The sequence below is a fragment of the Cyrtonyx montezumae genome, unplaced genomic scaffold, assembly GCF_038088225.1.
Source record: "Cyrtonyx montezumae isolate F1298 unplaced genomic scaffold, pur_monq_1.0 scaffold_10, whole genome shotgun sequence".
NCBI classification, from domain to species: Eukaryota; Metazoa; Chordata; class Aves; order Galliformes; family Odontophoridae; genus Cyrtonyx; species Cyrtonyx montezumae.
In genome coordinates this window covers 57,727,181-57,745,000 of record NW_027071826.1, presented here as the reverse complement: position 1 = coordinate 57,745,000, position 17,820 = coordinate 57,727,181, and the positions used below count along the sequence as shown (strand labels likewise).

The 17,820-nt window shown below is 64.2% G+C and overlaps 4 protein-coding genes across 5 annotated transcripts; 1 reads left to right on the top strand and 3 right to left on the bottom strand.

The window, feature by feature from the left end:
* Nucleotides 1–332: 332 nt before the first annotated feature.
* Nucleotides 333–5,067, bottom strand: TMEM132A (transmembrane protein 132A). Its single transcript, XM_065755480.1, has 11 exons — nucleotides 4,933–5,067; nucleotides 4,232–4,452; nucleotides 3,941–4,153; nucleotides 3,527–3,837; nucleotides 3,310–3,456; nucleotides 2,986–3,178; nucleotides 2,777–2,920; nucleotides 2,504–2,706; nucleotides 2,061–2,337; nucleotides 1,808–1,999; nucleotides 333–1,729 (listed from the first exon to the last, which is right to left on the bottom strand). The coding sequence occupies exons 1-11, from the start codon at nucleotides 4,991–4,993 to the stop codon at nucleotides 677–679; spliced, it is 3,015 nt and encodes a 1,004-aa protein (XP_065611552.1). The 5' UTR covers nucleotides 4,994–5,067; the 3' UTR covers nucleotides 333–676.
* Nucleotides 5,068–6,121: 1,054 nt separating this feature from the next.
* PRPF19 (pre-mRNA processing factor 19) lies at nucleotides 6,122–9,676 on the top strand. The gene is made up of 16 exons (XM_065755479.1): nucleotides 6,122–6,184; nucleotides 6,293–6,442; nucleotides 6,567–6,643; nucleotides 6,717–6,858; nucleotides 6,934–7,007; nucleotides 7,091–7,153; nucleotides 7,257–7,298; nucleotides 7,396–7,470; nucleotides 7,700–7,775; nucleotides 7,893–8,002; nucleotides 8,108–8,263; nucleotides 8,344–8,413; nucleotides 8,554–8,639; nucleotides 9,019–9,189; nucleotides 9,345–9,450; nucleotides 9,547–9,676. The coding sequence occupies exons 1-16, from the start codon at nucleotides 6,166–6,168 to the stop codon at nucleotides 9,642–9,644; spliced, it is 1,515 nt and encodes a 504-aa protein (XP_065611551.1). The 5' UTR covers nucleotides 6,122–6,165; the 3' UTR covers nucleotides 9,645–9,676.
* Nucleotides 9,677–10,186: 510 nt separating this feature from the next.
* Nucleotides 10,187–13,880, bottom strand: ZP1 (zona pellucida glycoprotein 1). The gene is made up of 11 exons (XM_065755781.1): nucleotides 13,721–13,880; nucleotides 13,521–13,642; nucleotides 12,232–13,447; nucleotides 11,747–11,890; nucleotides 11,486–11,670; nucleotides 11,296–11,393; nucleotides 11,100–11,227; nucleotides 10,830–11,019; nucleotides 10,601–10,751; nucleotides 10,439–10,523; nucleotides 10,187–10,357 (listed from the first exon to the last, which is right to left on the bottom strand). The coding sequence occupies exons 1-11, from the start codon at nucleotides 13,878–13,880 to the stop codon at nucleotides 10,251–10,253; spliced, it is 2,586 nt and encodes an 861-aa protein (XP_065611853.1). The 3' UTR covers nucleotides 10,187–10,250.
* Nucleotides 13,881–15,100: 1,220 nt separating this feature from the next.
* LOC136060975 (acyl-coenzyme A amino acid N-acyltransferase 2-like) lies at nucleotides 15,101–17,401 on the bottom strand. 2 transcript variants are annotated; one of them, XM_065755779.1, is made up of 4 exons: nucleotides 17,297–17,401; nucleotides 16,522–16,991; nucleotides 16,140–16,342; nucleotides 15,101–15,704 (listed from the first exon to the last, which is right to left on the bottom strand). In XM_065755779.1, the coding sequence occupies exons 1-4, from the start codon at nucleotides 17,368–17,370 to the stop codon at nucleotides 15,117–15,119; spliced, it is 1,335 nt and encodes a 444-aa protein (XP_065611851.1). In that variant the 5' UTR covers nucleotides 17,371–17,401; the 3' UTR covers nucleotides 15,101–15,116. The 2 variants fall into 2 exon arrangements, with proteins under 2 accessions (XP_065611851.1, XP_065611852.1); XM_065755780.1 differs by having other exon boundaries at nucleotides 17,121–17,363.
* Between the last annotated feature and the right edge of the window lie 419 nt (nucleotides 17,402–17,820).

Genomic DNA, 17,820 nt, shown 5'->3' with positions numbered 1-17,820 from the left:
GATCTGGGAGCCTGCATGAGACTGAAGAAGGCAGCACAGCAGCCACATCCCCATCCCATCCTCATCTCAATCCTATATCTATCCTCAGCCCATCCCCATCCCATCTCATCCCCATCCAATCCCATCCCATTCTCGTCCCCACTGCCGTCCCCATCCGATCTCATCCTCATCCCCATCCCTGTGCTGCCCACTCCCTGCTCAAGGTCACAGCAGCTGGGCCACAGCCAGGACGTTCCCACATGCAGGCACTGCAGGAGCCAAAGCAAACAGCCAGTGCCTAATCCCGGCAGCACAACGTGACCCCAGCTCCACGCCGGGCACCGCTCCACTTTTTTAAATATTTTATTTTTGTAACAACGATCAGACTTAAAAATCTTCCATAAATAAAGGCCCCCCACCCCACAGCACGATGGGTACAAAATGTACAAAACCGATGTGTGGCCGGTCCGGGTGGGGGGGCGCGGGGGGGGGGGCACACAATTCGGCATCAGCACTATGAACACAAATGTGGCAATGAGAACTGCAGGAAGGAGGGGACCCCAGCACCGCGGTGGAAACCCCAGGGCAAAGTGACAGCGGGGCGTCACCGCCTCCCCCAGTGGGGTTTAGGGACGGTCCCTCCGGTGTCCCCGCCACGGAGGGATGGGGACGAAGAGGACGGTCCCCGGGGGGGGGGTCAGGAGCTGCCGCGGATCCTCTCCATGTAGCAGCGCAGCTCCTCGGGGTCGCGCAGCCCCATGTCCTCGCACACCCAGCGGATGTCGTCCTCGCTGGCCACCAGGATGGACTGCACATTGGGGGTGGGCTGGGGGGGATCCTCAGGGGCACGCTGCGGCGCGAAGGTAACGAACTCCACGCGCTTCCGCCGGCCGCCCCCTGGCACGGACCCCTCTTGGCGGGGCTCCAGCGGGGGGGTGCCAGTGGGGGACCCCGGGTTGGGTGCCGGGGGGTCCGCGCAGCAGCAGCGCTCGGGTTGGGGGCCTGGCAAGGTGGGAGGCTCAGGCTGCCGGCGGTCCAGCTGCCGGCTCAGCTCCTCCTGGTCAGTGCCCAGCCAAACCCAGTTGTGGGGCTGGGAAGCCGGGGGAGCAGTGCCGGCGTCAGAAGGCTCCTTCTGCTGGTAGCGCAGCACGAAGAAGACGCAGTTAACGAGGAAGATGAAGATGGCCAGGCAGAAGACGCCCAGCAGCACGTACATGCCAATCTCCAGGTCGCTCACACGTGCGGGGGCCTTCACCATTTCCTCCTTCTCCTCCTCCTGCATGCCACGGCCGTAGCCTTCCTCCCTTTCCTCCTCCTCCTCAGAGGAAGACCCCACGCCCTGCAGCTTTGTGTTGACCAGCCCCACATCACCATGCTCCCCCCGGCCCGCTGTCACTGCCTCGCCCGACATGGCCCCCTCCGCCCTCGGGAACGGCACGGGGGACCGGGGGCTGCTGGGGGGGGTCCTGCGCTCCCCAGCCACCTCCAACCAGGCAGTGCCGGTAGCCAACACGGCGGCACGGTGCCGGCCACGGCGGCACACATCCAGGGGGTGCAGACTGAGCTGCAGCAAGGCCCCTCGGCCAGGCCCCTCCGCCACCACCCGCGGGTGCCAGGACGAGGTTCCCACCACAGTGACCACCGTGGGATCCAGCGAGGTGACAGCCAGCGCGGCATCCTGCCCGCCGTACAGCTCCATTGGTGCCAGCGTGCCATCAGAAAAGGACAGCCAGACGGACAGCGTCGCCTCCTGCCAGGATGCGCAGTGGCACCGGGGTGGCACTGAGGCACAGAACCCCCCCCCCCCGGACCACCCGCAGACCCTCACCTGCTTGGAGCCACGCAGTGTGGAGGTGGCCTGGCACACGGCGCTCAGCACGCCAGAGTGGCCAGGCTCCGGGTGCAGCGCCAACGCCAGCCCTGCCACCACCGTGGCGTGCAGCTCCGTCACCGCCACCTTCTCCTCTGACACCACCAGGGTCTGCTCGCCCAGGATGGCATCCGACAGCGGGGAGCGCACCTGCAGGCACCCGGTCAGCATCCCTCCAGCCTCACACCTCCCCGCGTTGCCCCAAACCTACCTCCACCGAGGTGACGCCGGGCTCCCGGCCCACCAGCACGGTGCCGCCCTCCAGCGATGCCACACGGGGGTCCTGCACGCGCGCCCAGCCGGCCACCAGGTGCGTGACATCCAGCAGCCACTCGGGGCCCGGCAGGTAGGACAGGTGACGGCCGCCATCCTGTGGGTGCGCCACGAAGTGCGCCAGGAACCGCACCGCCGTGCGCTGGTACTGCGGCCGGCAGCTCCGCGCCCGCCGCTCAGCATCCTCCCCGTGGTCCTCCACATCAACGGCAGAGCTGAGGGCACGGGCACACGCGTGTCACCCGGGAACTGGGGCACACACCGGGGCAGAGGGGCGAGTGTCACGGGCGCCAGGGGACTCAGTGGGGCAGGGGTCGTGCCGCCGGGCTGCACTCTCCCACCCTATGCCACAGAGGTGGTGGCAGCGGGTGCTCCTCTCACCTGTCGGGGCTCCCAGGCAGGCGCCAGCCACGCACCTGCTCCAGGGCAGTGTCTCCCAGCTGGACACGCAGTGGCAGCAGCGGTGCCCAGACAGTGAAGAGCAGCGAGGCGTGCAGACGGCGCGCCCAGAAGTCCACCCGCACCCCGCGGGCACCGCGGCTCTCCTTGCCCCCCACGAACACGGCGTCACAGCCCTCCGACACCTGTTGGGGGCACGCAGAGGTGGCAGGGGGTGCCCGGGGTGTGGTGCTGGGGGGCTGGGACCCTGCTCACCTGCAGCACCTGCGTATCAGCTGACTCACAGCCTGGTGGCTCGCTGAGCTCGGACACGGCACCACCCACCTCCACGGTCACCAGTGTCACCGGCACGGTGCGGGGGACGCCGGTCAGAGGGGATGTGTTGAGCAGCTCCAGCTCCTGCGGGCACAGTGGGGCTGAGCACCACGGGGACGTGGGGAGGGAGGCGGGGTGCGAGCACCCACCTGCACCAGCGGGACGAGGACGCGCATGTCGCGCTCCGACACCTGCACCTCCCACACCAGCTTGTCCTTCTGTGCCTCAGGATCCTGACCCGGGTATTCCACCTGCCAGGTGAGGGGCCGTGCCGGTGCCTGGCCCCCTGTACCGTTCTCCACTGCCAGCTCCAGGTGCAGGAGCTCGGCTGCCTCCAGACCCCTGCGAGGACAGAGCTCCCGATGGCACCCACTGGGACCGTAACGGGACGGGAGGGGTGCCACACGTCCCCTTGCCCAATTGGGCCCCACCAGGCGCCACGCTGAAGATCTCTGCCATGTCACTGCCCGTACCTGGCGCTCCAGTGGATGTCCCTGCTGCGCCGACACGTCACCACAGCCGTCCAGTGCTTGGGGCCACGGCTGCGTTCCAAATGGACAGTCCACGCGGGGTCCCCAGGCCTGGCGGCCACCACCTGCAGCCCCTTCTTGGCCTTGACTCTAGGTAAAGGAGGAAGGGCCGTCACGCCGTGCCCCCGTCCCCACCCCCGTCCTCACCACGCTCTCTCACCTCAGGGTCAGCAGCGTGGCGGTGAAGTTGTGCCGCAGTGCCAGGCTGGCGGCGAAGCGCTGCCCAGGCCGCAGTGCTCCATCAGGGACGCGCAGCAGCACCCGGTCATCCAGCTGTACCTCCTGCTGCCGCGCCACCGCCGCTGCCGTGCGCAGCTCCAGCGTCCCCAGGTACCGTGGGGGCTCCGCCGTGGCACTGGGCCGGCTGCAGGATCCCACACCGTACCGCAGCTCAGCCGACTCCGGGGACAGCGCTGGGGAGAACCAGCGTGCGGGGATCTCCAGCTCCACCACGCAGATACCCAGCAGGGCCTGGGGGGAGGGAGGGAGGGGGACAGCAGCCTTAGGGCTGAGAGCCAAGCGGGGCCCACGGCGCTCCGGTGACGGAGCTGTAGGGCTGCGGGCTGTGACCCACCTGCACGCGGCAGGAGCCCCGCACCGTACGGCTGCGCTGCTGGGCCTGCAGGACGACGCAGGGCAGAGGGTGGTCCCCAGGGGGGTCCCGGCGGCCACGCCAGTCAGGGCCGTGCAGGTGGAAGAGGACGCGGGCGGTGGGTTCGTCCGGGCTCACAGCACTGTCCAGGGGCACGGCGCGGATGGCCCAGGAGGGGCTCTTGGTGGGCACCTCCTGGAAGAGATGGGGACGGAGGAGGTGCGGCCCCGCGGGGCCAGGAGGGCAGCCCGGCTTTGTGGTGCTTGGCATTACCTGGCGGGTGCTGAAGGGCGGGTAGGAGGCTCGCAGCAGCGGCGAGGGGCCAGCGGTGGGGCGGCGGGGCAGCAGCAGGAAGGTGTCGGCACGGCTGTGCAGTGAGGTGTTAGCGGGCAGGGCTCCGTCCGCACGCTGCAGGCGGTAGTGCTCAGGCACTGCCTGCAGCTCCATCTCCACGGGCAGGAACACGGGCTCCGGGGGGGGCCACTCGCTGCTGGCTGTGGAGATGGGGACCACCGTCAGCGAGGCAAAGGTGGGCGCTACCACGAGAGAATGGCTTTCCCGTGGGCCGTGGGGAATCCAAAGCCCCAACCTGCCCAGGGAGGAGTCTGCTGTGGGGTGGGAGCCAGGCGCTGGGCACCTGGGTGCATGGGTTGTGTGGGGCAGATTCCCACCAGATCCAGGGGGATTCCAGATGGGTCACAGGGATCTGGAACTGGGTGATTTCTAAGGTCCCTTCCAACCCGACCATTCCACGGTTTTGTGATCTTTAAGGACCTTTTCCAACCCAACCACGCCGTGGCTCCACGACCACCCAGGGCAGATCCCGGCAGACCCTGCGGAGCGCACGGGGCAGATCCCGACTCATCCCGCGGCCACATCCCGCCTCTCCCCGGGACAGCCGTGCGAAGCAGCTCCAGGGTCGGGGGGAGGGGGGGCGGAGGGGAGAGGTGCGGTTCGGTGCCCGCGGTGCTCACCTGAAGCCCCGAGCAGGGCGGCGGCCAGCAGCAACAGGTGCGGCCCCGCGGCCGGGGCCATGGCCGGGACCGGTTCCGGAGCCGGGGCGGTGCGGGCTCCGCGGAGCGTCCGTGCGAGCGGAGCCGCCGCCGCCGTCCCTCCGCCTCCGCGCGCAGACAATGGGGCCGGGGCGGGACCGGCACCGGCGCCGCCTCACCCCGCCGGGTCCTAAACACCCCGCGCCGGGCACTGCGGGACCCCGAGGGCAGGGACACCGAGCCGCCTTCCTGAGCCGGCCACCGGCAGGGACTGGGGTACGCTGGGGAGATGGAGAACGTCGAGGCGCGCTGGGAAGACTGGGAGGGATGGATGGGGACGAGGGATGCTGGGGGAGCTGGAGGGGTCGGGAAGGATGGGGGATGGAGAAGACATCGGGGGTACAGGGAGGGGTGGGGCCACTGGGGAGAATGAGAACGCTGGGGGCCACAGGAAGAGCTGCTGGGACTGGGTGGAATGGGGGACACGCGTGGAGCTAGGGATTCTGAGAAGGACTGGGAGGGATGGGAGGCCCTGGGGGGCACAGGGAGGAGTGGGGGTCGTTGAAGGACCTGGGGCAGATTTGGGGCACTGGAGGGCGACTGGGGACACTGAAGGGGGGCAGGGTAGGAAGCGGGACATTGTGGATGCTGAGAGCACTGGGAGAAAATGGGGAGATTGAAGGGGCTGGGGAGAGGGGGGGGGCTGGGGGCCGTAGGGACAGTGGGGACATGGGAAGGGATGGGGACACTGAGGACAGCGGGGAGCCAAGGGCACTGGGGACACCGGTGGCAGAGGGGGCACGCTGCAAGGATGGAGGCAACGCAGAGCCAGAGGGCACCAAGGACGGAGCCAGACACTGGCACCGATAACGTCGCCGTCAGCAAACAGACGGCGCTCGCGGGGACGGCGCGTCCTGTCCCCAACCCCTGCGTGTCCTCTGTGACCCCCCCAGAACGAACACCTTCCCTGCAGGCGCAGTGCGGGGCTGCGGTTATACACTTTATTTGGAGCCACCATCCACGGCACTGCCGACGGGGTCTGCGGGCAGCAGGGGCGGCTGAGGTGGTCCTCCAGACCCCCCCGCCCCGCCGCACGGGGGCGCTTTGGCGCCGGGGACGCCGGGAGCACTTCCGTTTCCGGCGGCCGTCTCCTTAGAGCGTCGGTGAGCCGGAAGCGGAACCAGAAGCAGCCGGAAGTGGAGCGCGGAGCTCACCATGGCGCTCATCTGCTCCAGTGAGCGCGGGGCGGCTCGGGGGGAGAGGGGGGGGTGGGGAGGGCGGCGGGGGAACGTCGGGAGCACGCCGTGACCTGCGCTGTCCCCTGCGCGCGTTGTCCCCGCAGTCTCCAACGAGGTCCCAGAGCACCCGTGCGTGTCGCCGGTGTCCAACCACGTGTACGAGCGGCGGCTGATCGAGAAATACATCGCGGAGAACGGCACCGACCCCGTCAACAACCAGCCGTTGTCCGAGGAGCAGCTCATCGACATCAAAGGTGGCGGGGCCCGGGGTCGTGGGGAGCGCCGGGAGCCCGGCGGCTCCGAGCTGCTGGCAGGGGTGCAAGGCTCTGTGCAGAAGGGCAGGGCGCTGATGCTGTGCTCTGGCATCTCTTTTGGCAGTCGCCCATCCCATCCGGCCCAAGCCGCCGTCAGCCACCAGCATCCCGGCCATCCTGAAGGCGTTGCAGGATGAGTGGGTAAGTGGCAGAGAGCAGAGGGCGTGGGGCTGAGCGTCTCCCCCCCTGAGCCCCACTTCTGGTGTCCTGGTAGGATGCCGTCATGCTGCACAGCTTCACGCTGCGCCAGCAGCTGCAGACCACCCGCCAGGAGCTGTCCCACGCTCTGTACCAGCATGACGCCGCCTGCCGTGTCATTGCACGTCTCACCAAGGAGGTCACTGCTGCCAGAGAAGGTGAGCTTGGATGCACGGGGCTGCGAGACGTACAGGGGAGAGGGTGGGACTCATAGAGCTCCTCTGCATTTGCAGCTCTGGCCACGCTGAAACCACAGGCTGGCCTCATCGTGCCACAGGCAGTGCCGTCCTCGCAGCCCAACGTGGCGGTGAGTTTCTTTAGCTTCGCTGTGGGCACGTCTTTTCTGTTTACCTACTTGCATGTAGCTGAGCCTTTCTCTGCCCCACGTAGGGAGCTGGGGAGTCCGTGGACCTGGGTGAGCTTGCAGGTATGACACCTGAGATTATTCAGAAGGTAAGGACTTGCGTTACGCGTGGTGCTGCAGCCCTCTGCTGCTTCCTGTCTTGCTGCTGGGGGAGCCTAGGTTGGGTGTAACCACTGTTGTGGTGTTTTGCAGCTTCAAGACAAGGCCACTGTGCTGACCACGGAGCGCAAGAAGGTGAGCAGCCACATCTCACACTTACTTTTCACATTTGAGGTCCCACGGCGTTCCGAGAGGGAGTGATGTTCATCCCCACACTATTTTCTGTTTGCAGAGAGGCAAGACAGTGCCAGAGGAGCTGGTGAAGCCAGAGGAGCTCAGCAAGTACCGGCAGGTCGCCTCACACGTGGTGAGTGCTGCAGTGCTCTCAAAAGCTTGCCCTCGGTTGCTGGGTGGTGTCCAAACTCACAGTTCTGCTCCTGGTCAGAGCCACGAGAGTTGTGGCCGTCTCCACGGGGACCAGTGCTGGAGTGGACGTGGCATGGGTTTCCAGCAAAGTCCCTTGCAAGACTTTTGGGTTCCCTGTGGAGCATTTTCCTGCTTGTGGCACCAACCCGGCCTCTTTCTGCCTCACACAGGGACTGCACAGCGCCAGCATCCCAGGGATCCTGGCCTTGGACCTCTGTCCTTCCGACACCAACAAGATCCTCACCGGTAAGTGAGCCACCTCCTCACTCTGGGGTCTTTGGTGATGGCAGAGAACAGCAGGTGGGCGTTGAACTTGGCCAGCCACAAGCCCCACCTCTGATAGTTTCCTGCTTTGTTTGCTAGGCGGGGCTGATAAAAATGTCATCGTTTTTGACAAGAGCTCGGAGCAGATTCTGGCAACGCTCAAGGGCCACTCCAAGAAGGTCACCAGTGTCGTGTTCCACCCCTCGCAGGTGTGCTGCCCTCTTCAGGCTTTCCCTTCCTGCTTGTAAGGGAGCTCCTGGACCAGAGGTGTGGCACTGTTTCGGTGTTAAACTTCCTGCTTCGTCCCTCTCTAGGATTTGGTGTTCTCAGCTTCTCCTGATGCCACCATTCGGATCTGGTCCGTGCCCAATGCTTCCTGTGTGCAGGTTGTCCGTGCCCATGAGGGCTCCGTGACAGGGCTCAGCCTGCATGCCACAGGTGACTACCTTCTGAGCTCTTCTGATGACCAGGTGAGAGGCAGCTTGGGCACAGGGCACGTGGACACCCTGCTTGGTGGCTGCGTGCTCGATGCCATGCCTTTCTCTTCCAGTACTGGGCCTTCTCAGACATCCAGACAGGCCGTGTCCTCACCAAGGTGACAGATGAGAGCTCTGGCTGTGGTAAGGTCAAGAGTACCCACGCTGTGGGATGTCTCGTGACTGTGTTCAGGGTTTTTTTTCTCCCCCTGGGAGTTCCTGGTTAGCAGGATTCTCACAGGACAGAGCCTCCCCAACCCTCGTATATATTTCTGTCTCCGCAGCTCTCACCTGTGCCCAGTTCCACCCAGATGGGCTCATTTTTGGAACGGGGACGATGGATTCTCAGATCAAGATCTGGGATCTGAAGGTAGGGCTGGCCCTGGGCACATGGGTCGGGTGGTGGGCGCCAGCGTGCTGTAGCCCCAAACAGGAGCAGCTCCTGCTGATGCCCGCTGTCGTGTCCTGTGCAGTCCCACGTCGTCCTCTTGGACAGACTGACAGTACTGATTGGCATGGCCTGAGCCACACAGGGCGTGGCAAATGCAGGGCTTTGCTCTGGAACCGACACGCAGAGCTTTGGGTGCCCCCTTGAGTGATAGCCCTGTGGCTTTCCTCATCTTGCTTCTCTGGGCACGTGCGGATTGTGCACGTCCTTGGGGGCTGCTGTCTCTCTCCTGGCTGTGCTGCTTGCTGCCCTGAGGAGGCAGAAGGTGCTGGGGGCCCACGTTTGACCTTGCTGTCCCCAGGAGCGCACCAATGTGGCCAACTTCCCGGGGCACTCGGGCCCCATCACCAGCATTGCCTTCTCTGAGAACGGGTACTACCTGGCCACGGCTGCGGACGACTCCTCCGTCAAGCTCTGGGACTTGCGGAAACTGAAGAACTTCAAGACATTGCAGCTGGACAATAACTTCGAGGTGCGTTGGCTCTCTTTTCCTTTGTCTCAGTGTTGGAGGAGACTGCTTTGCTCTGCAACAGGGTGCTGGAGGGTAGAGAGGATGCTGCACCTCTGGCACGGTGTCTGGAGCTTCCTGGGCCTGGCCTGAAGCTTTGTTCCTCTGCTTCTCTGCAGGTGAAGTCTCTCATCTTCGACCAGAGCGGCACCTACCTGGCGCTGGGTGGCACAGACGTTCAGATCTACATCTGCAAACAGTGGACAGAAATCCTCCACTTCACTGGTGAGGAGCTCTGGGAGGGGGCGTGGGGCTGAGGGTGGCAGGAGGAGCCCCCCCTGCCTCTTCATGAAGTAACCACACGCTGTTTTCCCTCCGCAGAGCACAGCGGCCTCACCACTGGGGTGGCTTTTGGCCACCATGCCAAGTTCATTGCCTCGACAGGCATGGACCGCAGCCTGAAATTCTACAGCCTGTAGCCTCGGGTGTGGGGCTGGCAGGGCTCACCACAACGCTGGGGCTGTGGGGCAAGTAGGGAAGGGGGTGGGGAGTCGGGTGGGAGGGTTTTTTTTTCTCCTTTAGATTTCCTTGCTGTAAGTGTTGGCCGAGGGGGGGAGTTAGTTGGATGGATGTCAACCTCCTCGTGCTTCACGGGTTTGTTGTTTTAGTTTTATTTCTCAGTTTCACGTCGGTCTTTCTGGCTTTAGATTCTCTTCTGTGGTTGTAAGTGATGTACTGAAATGTACCCCAGGGGGTAGTTGTGATGGAGGGATTGGGGGGGGGGGGAGCTGTGCAGTTTTGTAAGCAGTTATATAGTTTCAGTACGTAAATAAAGAGCTGTTCACCATAGCTCTGGTCGGCCTGGTGAGGGCCAGGGTGCAGGGGGGCCAGCACAGATCCTGGTCTGCTGGGGTCGCATCCCTCCCTCCCCCCCCCTCCTTCAGCCCACATCACCCCAATCCCACAGATGCCACCGCTAGCCTTTGCCAGTCACTGATTTATTGCTCCCGTTCACCCCCACGGGGACCAGAGTGCTGGGGCTCTGTCCTGAAGAGGAGGATGAGCAGGGAAGCAGTGGTACGTGCTTAGTGCCTCCCCACCACGGGACCCTTGGGCACGACGATGCGTCCCCAGGAGGTGACCGTGCCCAGGTTGTCTGCTGTCTTCTTGTCCCCTGCAGCTCGTCGAGCCCCTGGGAGGAGAGGCATGGGGGTTGGCTTGAGAAGGGCAGGGGCAGACAGGGCCCCCCCCCCCCCCCTGCAGCCCTGCTTACGGGAAGGCACGGCCACTTGGCAGGAGGGCCGGCAGGGCTCGGGCTGTGACAGGTGACACACGGAGGCACTGCACAGGATGTACACCTAGTGGGACGTGGCACCACGGTCACGCCCGGTGTCATGGTGGTGCCCCACTGAGCAGGAGGATCCCTGTGCCTCACCTCTCCCTCCAGCACCACCGTTGAAGGGGTGTCCACGAAGGCAAAGGTGGAGATGGCAAAGCGCTGGTAGTGGCTGGGGAAGGGCAGCTGCAGTGTGGCAGGTCCCACCGGCACCATCTGCGTCCTATAGTTGTCCCCAGCAAAGGGACACCTGAGGGGGTGACAGAAGGCACTGTGTCAGCGTAAGGGAGCCCTGCCAGCTCCCCCTCCCCCCCCCCAACCTGCTCACCCGTCCACCAGGATGGGCCACTGGGGCTCAGCTGCTGGGCTGGTGCTGGGAGCTGCCCAGCACTGGTGCAGCACCAGCACCAGATTGGGGTCGGTCTTCTGCAGCAGCCGCACCTCCACGTAGATGGGGTCCCGCAGCACCTTCACCAGCGGGTAGTCAGCATCGGGGTGGTAGGAGCTGTAGCTCTCATCTGCGGGAGGGTCTGAGGCTGAGCATCGGTGGAGGGCGTGGGGATGGGGGACGTGGAGATGGAAAGCAGGAGTTGCTCACCAGTAGCGACGCGCAGCTGCAGCTGGAGCGGCCCTGGCTGTGCCAGAGGGGCAGCAGTGGGGGGCACGGCCACCTCCAGGCTCAGGGGTAGCAGCTCAGTGGCGTTGTAGATGCAGCGGGCGTGGAGGCTGTGAGGGGCAGTGGGGTGAGCAGTGCTGGGAGCGTCCCCACACCCCCCCACCCACAGTCCCCTTACATGTAGACACTGTCACGCGTGACAGAGCCACGGGTCCCTGACTGGACATCAATGGTGGAGATGAGCTGGTTCTCGTAGACCAGGCGGTCCTCGATCACCTGGGGAGGGGTGTGGGGGGAAGGAGGGGCACACAGTGGTCAGGCTCCCACTTGGCTGTTGGGGGGGGAGGGCTCACAGGGCTGTACCCCACCTGCACAGTGGTGCCACACTGCGTGACGGGGAAGTGGAAGAGTACGAAGGCTTCGGTGGCCTGCGTGGGCTGGCAGCCAGGCTGGGCGCTGGCCAGGCGCACGCTGTCCAGGTTGTAGAGCTGTGCTGACAGTCCCCGAGGCACCACCAGCACGAAGTGGCCCTCGGGCAGGCACTGCACAGTGGCTGCAGCACACAGAGGTGCAGTTACACGCTGCAGTTGGCTGGGGGGAGCAATGGGCTGCCCTCTGCCGAGCCCTACCTGTGTTGCCGTAGTAGCAGGGCGTCACACGGTCCGTGTCATCGAAGCAGCAGCCTGCCTGCAGGCAGGCATCACGGCCCGGTGGGGACACGCAGGGCAGCCGCCCCACTGCTACCTGGCACTGCTCCCTCGTCAGCGGTTCACCTGGGGCAGGGAGCACTCAGCAACACACATGCCCACAGCAAGTAGCCCCCTGCTCACCTCCAACATCTCCCTGCCCACCCCAACCATCTCCATACCCGCTCTCCCGCCCAAGCATCCTTGTCAACCCGAAGCATCCTCCTCCCCAAGCATCTCCCTTCCAGCCTCGAGCATCCCGCTGCCCACACCGAGCATCCCCCGCTCACTCTCCTGCCCAAACATCCCCATTAGTCATTATCATCCCTGCGCCCACCCTGCATATCCACCTCCTCAAACTCCCCTTGCCCATCCCCGACACCCCTCAGGTCTCCGGGCACAGTTGCAGCCCCATCCCATCCACTTACCTGCCCCCACCGAGGGGTAGAAGAGAGCCGTGGGATGCAGCAGCCCAGGCTGGGCTTGGGACTGCAGCCCTGGGCTCACAAGTCCTGGCCGTGGTGGCAGCCCTGGGCGCAGAAGCCCCGGTCGGGGCTGGCTGGGTTGAAGCAGCCCTGCTTGGCTCTGGAGGCTGGGCTGCAGAAGGCTGCCCTGGGCATGGGACTGCAGGCTGGGCAGAAGCAAGCCCAGCTGGCTTTGGGGCTGGACACCTGGGCGGACAAACCCTGCTTGTGTATGAGTGCTGGTGTGCATCAAACCAGGTTGCAGCCCAGGCTGCGCTAAGCTGGGCTGGTTTGGGGGCTGGAGACCTGAGTGAAAAAGTCCTGCTCGTATTTGACCACCAGCGTGCACGAGCCCAGGCTGGTTCTGGAGCTGAAGACCTGGGCGAAGGGCACCCGGCTGGGTTTGACCCCCTGGGTGTGTTAATCCATGCTGGTTTGAGGACTGAAGACCTGGGCGAAGGGCACCTAGTTGGGTTTGAGCCCCTGGGTGCACTAATCTATGCTGGTTTGAGGATTGAAGAGCTGGCCGAAGGACGCCCGGTTGGGTTTCACTTCCTGGGCGCACTGATCCATGCTGGTTTGGGGGTTGAAGACCAGGGAGAAGGATACCCGGTTGGGTTTGGCTACCAACATTCAAGAGTCCATGCTGGTTTTGGGCCTGAGGACCTGGCTGAAGGACCCCTGGTTGGATTTGACCTCCAGCATGCACCATCCCATGCTGGTTTTGAGTCTGAAGTCCTGGACGAAGGAGACCCATCTGCGTTTGACCACCAGCATGGATCAGCCCAGGTTGGTTTTGGGGCTGGGGTCTTGAGTGCCCCATGCCAGGCTGAGGCTGGCGCTGCAGCTCAGGGTGCACCAGGATGGGCTGAGCTTGTGCCACAGGGTGACCCTGCTCCACGGGGGCGCTGGGGGGCAGCTGGGGGCGGGGGACAGCCAGGGCAGAGTGGGCTATGTGCTGCAGAAGGCCGGGTCGTGGCGGGGGGATGAGGACATCAACACCATGACCTGGCAGGGCGCCGTCGCCCCGGACAGGCTGGTGGTGGCCATGCACGTTCTCATCTCTGAGGACCTCATAGCTAGCTGGCTGCGGGCATGTCATGTTCACCTCGTGGGAGGCAGCCACCACCCCACTGAGCAGCATCTCCTCCAGTTGCACCCGCAGCACGTATCGGCCATCCTGCGGCAGGGGGAGCGGGAGATGTAGCCCTGTTCCCACCCACCGGGTGCCCCACAAGGGCTCACGGCCTCACCTTCACCAGTACGTGGCAGCCCTCGTAGCCAGCTGAGAAGACAAGCCCACCGTCCTCCCCAGTGTTGAGCCAGTGCAGGCAGATGGAGCAGTTGGCCACTTCGAAGCGGGTCCCAAACTCGTCTGCGAGGACACGGGGGCAGTGAGGCTGACCCCATCCCAGCACACCCCTCATACTGCCATTGCATGCCCATCACTCACCCAGGACCTTAAAGAGCACGGTGCGGCCGCGTGTGGGGTACGCCCGCAGCTGCATCCCGAATTCCCCACAGTCGTAACGGTACTGAAGCAGTGCCGAGGCAGAGGGCAGCCCTGCAGGCAGCAGCAGCAATGGCAGCAGCAGGGAGCAGCTCCAGCCCATCTCGGTACTGAGCACGGCACGGAGCTTCCCTCAGGGCTCCCATTTATACCTGGGCAGAGGTCAGATGATCAAGGCATCGGCCAAGTGATGGGGGGAAGTGAAAGCTGTTTGAAGGACAGCGTGCCCTGTGTCCTGCGAATGGGGAATTGAGATCTGGACCAAGAAATGGGGCTGAAGCAGCACCATGCCAGCATAAGACCCCATACCTTCACCGTGCATGGCATCTGGCTTCCTCCGCTGGCCGTGGGAACGTGCCAAGGAATTCATAAAGCAGTCCTACAGCAGGGACATCTTCCACCAGGTCGGACAGCCCCAAGCCCCGTCCGAGTGCTCTCATGGCCAGGGGTGCCCCCAAGCACAGACCCAGGTCACTCTGCCCCACTCGAGGTGCTGCAGGGGAACTGAAAGTTGTTTGGAGATCACAGTGCCCCACAGCTGTCATGGGCTCGAGGAAATGCTCCTGCGAATGGGGAATTGAGACTGCTGCTCCCAGCAGGGCACAGGGGTCCCTGGCCACCCCTCGGCTCCAGCGTCACCCCACGCTGCTCCGGTGCCATCGCCAGCAGTGCTGAGCTCCGCTGGGGTGCCCAGTGTCACCCAGTGGAGGGGGGCACAAAAACCTGGAGGTAAGTTGTGCCCACGTTGGGAGTGTGGGGAGCGCTCCATGGGACTGGGAAGGACCTTGCTCCCCTCAGGTCACTGCTGAAAGCTGCATTTCAATCTGCTCCCCCCGTGCAATCCCTCGCTGCAGTCCCCAGTTTCTCTTCTGGGTCCTGCCCTTAGCAAAGCTTGAATTCTGTCACCCTGACCCCAGCACCTGCTTCGGGGCCACAGCTGGCTCCAGACCTGCCCCAGGTCCATGCAGACCCAAGGAGACCTGGAGCTCAGCCTTCTAAGCCCCAGCTGTTGGAGCTGGGCACCCATGGGGGCAACATTCACCTTCCATGGGAGGAGAAAGAATTATTTCTGATCCAGGACTGCACGGAGACACTCAGCTCACCAGGAGAGCACATATCTCAACAAGACTTGGGCTCAGTTTTTGCTTTTCTTGGAGAGCAGCTCTAGACGTAAAATCCCACTCCAAGGGACCCACACACAGGGCTTGGTCCAGGAAACACGACTGCTGCTGCTCCTTGCCCAGCACACTCGCACCCAGGGCAAAGGGCATCATTAATTTTCAACGAGACTCGTTATCTCCCAACACGCCTTTTATGCCCACTGCCTTTATTGAACAGCTCACAGTTTGATGGCAGGAGCAGGGCTCAAATTCAGCTCCAAGAACTGCACGATCTCCTGCCACGAGTGCTCCTGCGCCCTGGCGTGGGGCTGGGGCTCTCCACCCCACACCACAGGCAGGGGGTTGCCCCGCAGGCTGGAGATGCTGCAGAGGGGTGAGCCGGGGGGCTCGATGAGGTGGCCGGCCCCCGGGTAGGACAGCAGGCGGTAGGCATCTTGGGGCAGGCGTGCCATGGCCAGCTGGGCAAAGAGCTTGCTGTTGAAGCTGCGATCGGCCTCACCCACCACGAAGAGCACCTTGCCCCGGATCTTCTCCACCGGGATGGCCGAGGCGCCGCAGGTCGGGCTGCGTGGGTCGGTGAAGATGGCCGAGTTGTCCATGGCACCCAGCTCAGTGAAGCGGATGCACTCAGTCTGGTAGGGGATGGAAGGGATGCAGAGGCCCTTGTAGAGCAGCGGGTTGCCATACAGGAAGCTTGTGCCATTGATCCACACTGTGGCCACCACTTGTGGGAGGAAGGCGGCCATGGCCAGAGCCACCTCAGCCCCTTTGGACACACCAATGACACCTAGGCCCGGGCCTCGCACCTGCAGTGGGAGAGAAGGAGTGGGTGGTGGTACTGGGACAGCCACGATCGCTGGGGAAGCCGTGACATCTCTGTCACCAAGACCTCCTGGTGCACCAGGGCAGCACCTCTGGTCATCAGGACATCCCTGGTCACCAGGATGCCCCCACATTCAGGACGGCCCTGGCCACGGGAGCACTGCTCTCAGATACATAGTCTAGCACTGGGGTGGCCTGTGCTCAGCCAGGAATTGGATTCAGTGGGTCACTTTCAACTTGGGATGTTCTGTGATTCCGATCACTAGGACGCTCCCGGTCATGAGGACGATGTCCCTGGCCACCAGGACACCATGGTCACCAAGACTTCCCGGACCCAGGATGGTCCTGGTCATTCAGACATCTTCACTCATCAGCACGTCCCTGTTTGCTGCGGCCACCCGCCACATCCCAGCACTCACCTTGGGGTGCCGCAGGAGCAGCTCGACAGCCTCCTCGAAGTACTCCAGGTCAAGCTGGGTTAGGGCTTTGGGGAGGTCCTCATAGGCGAAGAAGGCCAAAGCCAGCACCGCAAAGCCTCGGCTGGCCAGCAGCCCAGCCCGAAACTCCATGAGGCCACCCGCACCCCCAAACAGGTCGATCACCGCTGGGAAGGGCCCCGGGCCTGCAGGTAGCAAGGAACCCCTCACCCTGAAGGGTGCCACCCGGCCACCCTGCCACCAGCCCGTTACCCCAAACCCAGCCTTGGGGGGCTTCCCAAGAAGGAGTCCCTCCCAATCCCACCTCCAGGGCAGGGAGCCAGAGACCGAAGCCTTTGGGACCGCCCCTGCACCCAACACTCACCTGGTGGCAGCAGCAGGGCCCCCCGCACCCGCCCCTCACGGATGGGCACCCGCTGCACACCAGGGCTCACATACCACCGCTCAGCGGTGCAGGCGGCCAGAGGCTCGCCCTGCTGCCCCGACACGAGGCAGAGCCCATCAAACACCTCCACGTGGACAAGGAAGGGGCTGCCCATCACGTCGCGCTTCACCAGGCGCTTGAAGAGACTGTCGGGCTGCAGGAACCAGAAAAGCCCCATGGGCCAGACGCCGGTGTAGTTGCCACCCAGGGCAGCGTGCCGCCCGGCATCCACGGTGCCCGCCCCGTCGGAGCGGTAGAAGGCACGAGCTTGGAAGCGCTCGCCGTGCTCGTCCGTCAGCCAGGCACGCAGCGTCACCAGCTGGGAGGGAGCCAGCCCGCACACCAACACCTGCACTGCCTGGTCAGCCAGCGAGGAGCGCGGCGTCACCGTCACCTCCACCATGGTGCACCTGGGGACAGGAGCGTGGCACCGTCACGCTGGCGGGCTGCTCCACGATCCACCCCTAGGGACCCAGGATCCACCCCTAGGGACCCAGGATCCACCCCTAGGGACCCAGGATCCACCCCTAGGGACCCACCCCCACCTCTTCTCCCCAGCACTGGCTACACCGGGGGGGCTGCGGTGAGCTCTAGACCCACTGCCCCGTGCTCAGCCCTTTCCCGTAGAGCTAGGAGTCCTGCGCGGCCCCACCCCACACTGGAAAACCTTCTGCGTGTCCCAAAGCCACGTGGGAAGGACCCGAGCCCCTCTTACCCCACGGTGCGGGCGAAGGTGAGGTCAGTGCTGTGCCGTGGGGACTGGCAGCACCCCACCACCACAGCAATCATTAACCCAGGGAGCAAAGGAATGCAGCCGTGAGGTTGATGACCCACAGCTCTGCCCCGCCCCATGGCAGGCCCATCAGCCCTTCCCCTGCTGAAGGAGTGGCAATGCAGCAGTGGGGAGCTCCACCTGCCCCAGTGGAGAAGCCACAAATGCTGCAGACACAGTTAACTCCCCATGCTTCCCTCTGCTCAGGGTGCACAGGGATGGTTCTCCCCAGCAGCTGCTCGTTTCAGCTCAGTGCAGGGAAACGGCTAGCAGGAAAAAACGCAGAAATGGCCATTCATAGGGTAAGTAATCTAACCACAAATGTGAAAAGGTGCACACGGACCTTCAGCTCCAAGCCCCTTCCTTCCTCCCACCTCCCCACTGTCCCCGAGCCCGAGAGGGGAGGCAGGAGGGTGCGGTGTGTTCTCTCCCTCTGCAACACTCCTAGAGGAAACAGTGCCCCAGGG

Coding starts and splice junctions, on each gene's coding strand:
- TMEM132A (XM_065755480.1), bottom strand. CDS start 4,993: ATGGCCCCGGCCGCGGGGCCGCACCTGTTGCTGCTGGCCGCCGCCCTG. Junction 4,154..4,231: donor CGCCCTTCAGCACCCGCCAG/GTAATGCCAAGC, acceptor CATCTCTTCCAG/GAGGTGCCCACCAAGAGCCC. Junction 2,921..2,985: donor TCCTCGTCCCGCTGGTGCAG/GTGGGTGCTCGC, acceptor CTGTGCCCGCAG/GAGCTGGAGCTGCTCAACAC.
- PRPF19 (XM_065755479.1), top strand. Junction 6,644..6,716: donor AGGCGTTGCAGGATGAGTGG/GTAAGTGGCAGA, acceptor GTGTCCTGGTAG/GATGCCGTCATGCTGCACAG. Junction 7,471..7,699: donor GGCAGGTCGCCTCACACGTG/GTGAGTGCTGCA, acceptor TGCCTCACACAG/GGACTGCACAGCGCCAGCAT.
- ZP1 (XM_065755781.1), bottom strand. CDS start 13,880: ATGGGCTGGAGCTGCTCCCTGCTGCTGCCATTGCTGCTGCTGCCTGCA. Junction 13,448..13,520: donor GCTGCCACGTACTGGTGAAG/GTGAGGCCGTGA, acceptor CCCCTGCCGCAG/GATGGCCGATACGTGCTGCG. Junction 11,891..12,231: donor CTACCCCTCGGTGGGGGCAG/GTAAGTGGATGG, acceptor TCCCTGCCCCAG/GTGAACCGCTGACGAGGGAG.
- LOC136060975 (XM_065755779.1), bottom strand. CDS start 17,370: ATGATTGCTGTGGTGGTGGGGTGCTGCCAGTCCCCACGGCACAGCACT. Junction 16,992..17,296: donor ACCTTCGCCCGCACCGTGGG/GTAAGAGGGGCT, acceptor TCCTGTCCCCAG/GTGCACCATGGTGGAGGTGA. Junction 16,343..16,521: donor GGCCCTGCTGCTGCCACCAG/GTGAGTGTTGGG, acceptor TGCTACCTGCAG/GCCCGGGGCCCTTCCCAGCG.